The 6344-nt window shown below is 33.7% G+C and overlaps 1 protein-coding gene across 2 annotated transcripts in view; it reads right to left on the reverse strand.

Annotated features, from left to right (window-relative positions):
* LOC107726708 (E3 ubiquitin-protein ligase RNF8) overlaps window positions 1–5666 on the reverse strand; it is a 10264-nt gene extending 4598 nt beyond the window's left edge. Inside the window, exons 1-5 of one of the 2 annotated variants that reach the window (XM_016536400.1) lie at window positions 5360–5658; window positions 4847–4975; window positions 2973–3662; window positions 1333–1395; window positions 1161–1250 (exon numbers count right to left, since the gene is read on the reverse strand). In XM_016536400.1, coding sequence (XP_016391886.1) covers window positions 1161–1250; window positions 1333–1395; window positions 2973–3662; window positions 4847–4975; window positions 5360–5488 — 1101 coding nt within the window. In that variant the 5' untranslated portion in view covers window positions 5489–5658. Of the gene's footprint in view, window positions 1–1160; window positions 1251–1332; window positions 1396–2972; window positions 3663–4846; window positions 4976–5359 lie in introns of both variants that reach the window. The other variant, XM_016536401.1, reaches the window with a different exon arrangement.
* Window positions 5667–6344: the final 678 nt, after the last annotated feature.

A 6344-nucleotide genomic window follows, 5' to 3' on the forward strand; every position in this document is an offset into this window, starting at 1 on the left:
AAGAAGTCTCTTTTGCTCACCAAGCCTGCATTTATTTGATCAGAAATACAGCAGAAACAGTAACATTTTGAAATATTTTTACTATTTAAAATAACTGTTTTCTATTTGAAAATATAAAAAAAAAGTGATTTATTCCTGTGATTTCAAAGATGAATTTTTTGCATCATTACTCCAGTCACATGATCCGTCAGAAATCATTCTAATATGCTGATTTGCTGCTCAAAAACATTTATTATTATAAAACAAAGGAGTAGAATTTTTCAGGTTTCTTTGATGAATAGAAAGTTCAGAAAAACAGCATTTATCTGAAATAGAAATCTTTTGTAACATTATAAACTTTTTGATCAATTTAAAGCATCCTTGCTAAATAAAAGTATTATAAATAAAATAAAATTGCAGCACTAAATAAAATTTCAAATAGAAAGCAGTTATTTTAAATAGTAAAAATAATTCAAAATGTTACTGTTTTTGCTGTAGCCTACTTTGGATCAAATAAATGCAGGCTTGATGAGCAGAAGAGAATTATTTTTCTTTCTTTTTTTTTTTTACTACAAATCTTACTGTTAAAAAACTTTGACTGGTAGTGTAGGCTGATTATTCTTATAGATTGAGACAAATGTGCTTCAGCCAGGATAAAGAATATGAAAAGTGCTCTGAGTTGCTGCAGAAAACAAAAAAATTGAGCAACAACAAAAACATGTTGCTGGAGACGGGTTTATTATTGAAAATGCAAACTCATTCTCTGCCAGCAGAGTGATAAAACTAGCGGTTTTAGAGTGATAAAACTAGCGGTTTCTCCAGTAATGGCTGTAATCAAAGCAGCTCCGCTCATGAAAGCTGCTTTATCATATAAAAATGAAAACGTCAGCGAAACTTTTCTGAAGACAGTCAGTTCCCTTCAGAGATTAATTCATATAAAACACCTGCACTGCGTTTTGATTTTGAAATGTGCAATGCTCATGTTTATTTAACGAAATCAAACGCCACAAATAAATCAATGTATGGGAAACACTGGTAATGTCGAAATATCGGAAATGTGTTTAAAAATCATATCACCGTTATTGAAAAAAATTATATCGCGATACATATTGATATTGAATTATTGTCCAGCCCTAATTTGACTGTATATTTGTTCTCATGCTCAACTTTCCCATAACTACCTTTGTAACTTCCAGCTCCTTATCTTTGGCTTGAAGAACTTCCTTGAATCCTTCTCGAGCGTGTTTGAGCTCCTCGATAACTTTCCGGTGCTGGTAAAGCAGAGGAAAACATTATGCAACACTTGCGCTTAAGCTCATAAAATATTGATGATGTGCAGTTTATTTTTCTTACCTCTTTCAACGCCTCCATAAGTTGTTTTTTCAAGCCCTCCTCGTTCTGTTGTGCTTTTTCAGTCTTGAGAAAACAACATATATTAGTGTAAACACACAGACAACATTATCATAGCTTTATATTATGACCCGCAGCCTCTCGTTATAACTTAAATAAGCTGTAAAAGAATTGAAACCTGCTTCATCCATATGAGCACCATCTTTTAGAACGTTTAAATCATGGCTCCAACCAAAATAAATGTTTTTAGATGAAGCAGAAGCTTTTTAGTGTTTTAGAAAATCAAGCAAAGTTTGCAGCAGATCATACAACTTTGATAAGCACAGCATTTCAGCTACAGCTTATGCTTTATTAATTCATCTAAATGAGAGATGAGATGATCGTGGACTCCAAATGGGAAAGAGCAACGTGAACTAGATTCTGAAAAAAATCTAAACATTAATATGGTAAATGTGCTCATCCAAACCTTGCCACAATGATCGAGATACGGCTCTGAAATGCATGTGGTATGTTTAGATTATAATAATATTTATTAATATTTTGAATTAGCTTTTATTTTTATATATTCAGTTTCATTTTAATTTTAGTTCCGTTTTAGAAATGTTGTTACATTTATCATTTATTTGTTAAATTACCATTTAGCTTTAATTTATTTGACAGTTTTAATAATTTAAGTACTTTAATTTAAACTTTTATTTCAGCTAGTTTTTCATTTAAATTATATATTTATATTTTTTTAACTTTATTTCAAATAACAAAAATATTTTTTGATGATCACGGGACTCCAAATGGGAGCTAGATATATTCAATAAATAAATAAATAAATAAATAGTAAATATCCTCATCCAAACCTCACCTACCATGGTATTTAGATTCAGTATCACTTATATACTATTATCTTATTTGTAGTTTGTCATTTTATTCTAGTTTAGTCCTTTATATTTTTTTCATTTCTATAAAAATACGATAAAATATAATTCTATAAAACTCTATAAAAATGAGCTTTAACTTCTTTTTTATTTTAGTTTTAGTAATTTTAGAACTTCAAATTTTAATTTTGGTTTCAGTTGCCAATAATTTAATTAATAATTTATGCATTTAGCAGACGCTTTTATCCAAAGCGACTTACAGTGCATTCAGGCTATACATTTTTTACCAGTATGTGTGTTCCCTGGGAATCGAACCCACAACCTTTTGCGCTGCTAACGCAATGCTCTACCACTGAGCCACAGGAACACCAAGGCAACATTTCTAATTTTCACTTTTCTAATATTAACCCAATACGTTTTTCATCTAATATTTTATTTTAGCTTCATTTCAAATAATTTTTGATGAAAATGATTCAGTAAAAACTTTACTAACACTGGACATCACTACACTTTCACTGTAGGTGAAGCTGAATACTTGCATACTATATAGTAGGTGAAAAACAGTATGCGAGCAGGGTAGTACTGTTTGTCCAAATTCATGGTATTCATAAAACAACAGGTAAAAAAAGTACCCGGATAACATTCTATTTCAGGCGAGATTTGAAGTGTGCATATGATGGACACTTTACTATACAATGAGGCCATGGGAGAGGATGTCAACAAATGCAGCCGTTCACTACATACAAACCCCGCCCTCAAAAAACATCACTTCACCTCCAGGCGTCGTTCCTCCTCACAGAAGGATTTCTCCAGGGTCTCCATGCGTTTGAGCGCCTGCTCCTGCTGTGACCTCAGCTGACCCCGCAGCAGCTCCAGCTGCGCCTGCAGATCCTGCATCTCCCGCTCTCGCTCCGGCGTCTGTTGCTGCTGCAGCTCCAGCTCAGCCGCGCGCTTTTGCGTGTCACCCACGCGGCCCTTCAGGAACATCAGGTTCCTGTTGTAGCGGTGCACGCTAGCCAGCTGCTGACTGCGGTCACTGCAGCCGCTCGAACTGCTTCCCGCTTTATCGCCACATCTGTCCTCCTCCAGAGGTTTAGAGGAAAATTTCTCCGGTTCCCGGCGGTCCCCGGACGGGCAGGGCTGCGCACGCGACTTATCCGGGCCGGAGCTGCGGTACAGCTTGGATTTGGAGTTCTGCGTGGGACACGGCTCCGACTCGTCTCCATCGAACTTACGCTTGGAGTTTTTCAGTTTTTGGCCAAAGGAAGCAGCGCCAGATTCTTTGCTAAGATTCCCAGATAAGAAGGATTTGACTTCACTGAAATTCTTCTGGACGAGGATGTAGTCGAACTCCACGGGGTTGCCGTCGAGAGGGACGCCGAGTCGCACAGAGTCACCCTGCTTCAGTAAACAGGGGTTTCCAGGCGGTATTCGGCTCCCGTTCACCCACACGCCATTCAGACTCTGGGTATAAATACAAGCAAAAGTAAAAAAAAAAAATACAAAACGCTGTTTTACAATTACAGGGCAGTTATTTTAATATTATTTGTATGTTATTATTTTTATTAATATTTACAATTATTTTATAATTTATCATAAAATATATAATTTTATGCTTTCTGTTTTTACTCTTAGTAATTTTGTTATGGATTTTATCCGTTTTTTTATATTTCGATTTATAATTTCTTTTTTACACTTAGATGGCACCAGCGTTACTTTAGTATTATTTATATACTATTATAATATTTATCAATATTTTGAATGAGCTTAATGTGTTATTTTCAGTTTTATTTTTAATTTGAGTAGTTTTAGTAATTTTACGTGCTTTGTAATTTTTATTAGTTTTTTTAAAACACTTCTAAATTTAATTAATTTAATTTCACATTTACATTTCGATTGCACCAGTGTTATTTATATACAATTATAATATGTATTAATATTTAATTAGCTTTTTATATATATATATTTTTTTTAGTTTTCAATTTAATTTTAGTCTAATTTTTTTTTTATTTTGTTGTGTTTTTGCCATTTTTATTAGCTTTGTTTTTGTTTTGTTTTTAAATATTACTATTTAACTTTAATTTATTTTTATTTATTTAGTATTTATAAAAAAATTTAATAAGCCTTTACTCTCATGTTTTTAACTTGCATTTTTAATTTTAGTCTAAGTTATGTTCTTGTGTCATATGTATTAGTTTTTGTTTTGTTTAAAATATTTGTTTAAATTAGATTTAATTCTTTTTTTTTTTTCAGTTTTAAATTTAAATGGCACCAGTGCTATTTTAGTATTATTAATATACTCTTATGCTATTTATTAATATTTTGATATAGCTATTAATATTTAACTTTGATTTTTACATTTTCAGTTTTCTTTTTAATTTTAGTTTTAGTCATTTTCTTATGTGCTTCCGTCATTTTCATTAGTTTTTAATAATACTCCTATTTACCTTTAATTTGATTTCCCTTCTGTTTTACATTTAGATTGCACCAGTGTTTTTAGTATTAATATTTACTATCTTTTATTAATTAATTAATTTGTTATATTTAGCTTTAATGTATTTTTATTTCAGCTGTTTCAGAGCCTGTCAGACAGACAGATAGACTGACAAATAGACAGAAATACATAGACAGACAGACAGACACTACACCTTATTGTCCGTCACTGTCCACCGTCTGTCATCGTTTCTCTTGAACACACAGTGAATTCTGGATATCATCAGTGGACAGCTGGCCGACAGGATCTGATGGGTCACATTCAGACCACGACCAACAGAAACCTGATTAAAAAGAGACAGGAGAGCCATAAGCAATCATATATTTAGTTCATGAATTCAATCCAATAGAAATGCATTCATATTTGAAGCCATTAAACTATGACAAACATAGTTGTAGTCCCAAAACTCTCACACTTAATTCAGAATTAGTTAAATAGCTTTTCTGAGTTATATGTGTCAATTTATGTGCAATGAAAATGAGAATACAAAGTGTTGCTTTGACTCCAACATTCATTCAGGTCAATGTTGTTTCGATTTGGAATAAATCTGTCTCAACTTGCAGTTAAACAACCCCACATAACGCTTACATTGACCTCAGAAAGCTGCATGTCAAATTTAGTCTCTGAATATAATAAAATACATGCGGTTTATTCTGCAAACATGCACCTCTGAGTCCTCGAACAGATGCAGCCAGTCACGGTCTCTCCCCACACGCTGCAAACACCAGATTTTGTCTTTTTCAGAACCCTCTTCCTCGGTGTTTAAGGAAGGAGGCTCTTCAGTCTTCTCCATCATTCCTGCGCCATTAATTATTGTGAAATTATATTGTTGTTATTGTGTGCTGTCCGCCACATACCGCCATGAAGCTGCAAAATAGTTTTCCACAAGAACACAGACCTTCCGCTCTACGCTCGTGCGCGCATCACGTGACGTCCAGCGTAGCTTCTGATTGGCTCTGGGGGTTTGGAGCTTGAAGATAATTGGCTGAGTTGCAAAGGGTTCTGACTATGACCGTTGGTACTTCTCCGCCAGAGGGCAGTTGGAGGCTCACAGAGCCGAATTCTTCATTGAGCAGCATATCAGTGCAAATACGTTTTTTGCCTTAATAGAAACATTTGTAAATTGAATTTTAAATTACATTTCACAGGTTAGTACCTGCCTTAGAAGTTGAAACGAGGGCAGCAATTTCAATAAAATTTTATTTTATTTTTAAAACCCTCATCGATTAAGCACAAACGCCTGTGATTGTGTCATCCTGATCAACGCTGAGAAAAGTAACACGTATCATGTGATAACGCTGTGCGCGCCGTTTTAACAGCGTTCTTAACAATAATAATCGAATTCTTCATTGAGCAGCATATCAATGCAAATACGTTTTTTGCCTTAATAGAAACATTTGTAAATTTAATTTTAAATTACATTTCACAGGTTACTACCTGCCTTAGAAGTTGAAACGAGGGCAGCAATTTCAATAAAATTTTATTTTATTTTTAAAACCCTCATCGATTAAGCACAAACGCCTGTGATTGTGTCATCCTGATCAACGCTGAGAAAAGTAACACGTATCATGTGATAACGCTGTGCGCGCCGTTTTAACAGCGTTCTTAACAATAATAATTTTTTTTTTTACTTGTATTAGATTTTTACTGTA

Source organism: Sinocyclocheilus rhinocerous, unplaced genomic scaffold (genome assembly GCF_001515625.1).
Source record: "Sinocyclocheilus rhinocerous isolate Xijiao unplaced genomic scaffold, SAMN03320098_v1.1 scaffold246, whole genome shotgun sequence".
Classification (NCBI taxonomy): Eukaryota; Metazoa; Chordata; class Actinopteri; order Cypriniformes; family Cyprinidae; genus Sinocyclocheilus; species Sinocyclocheilus rhinocerous.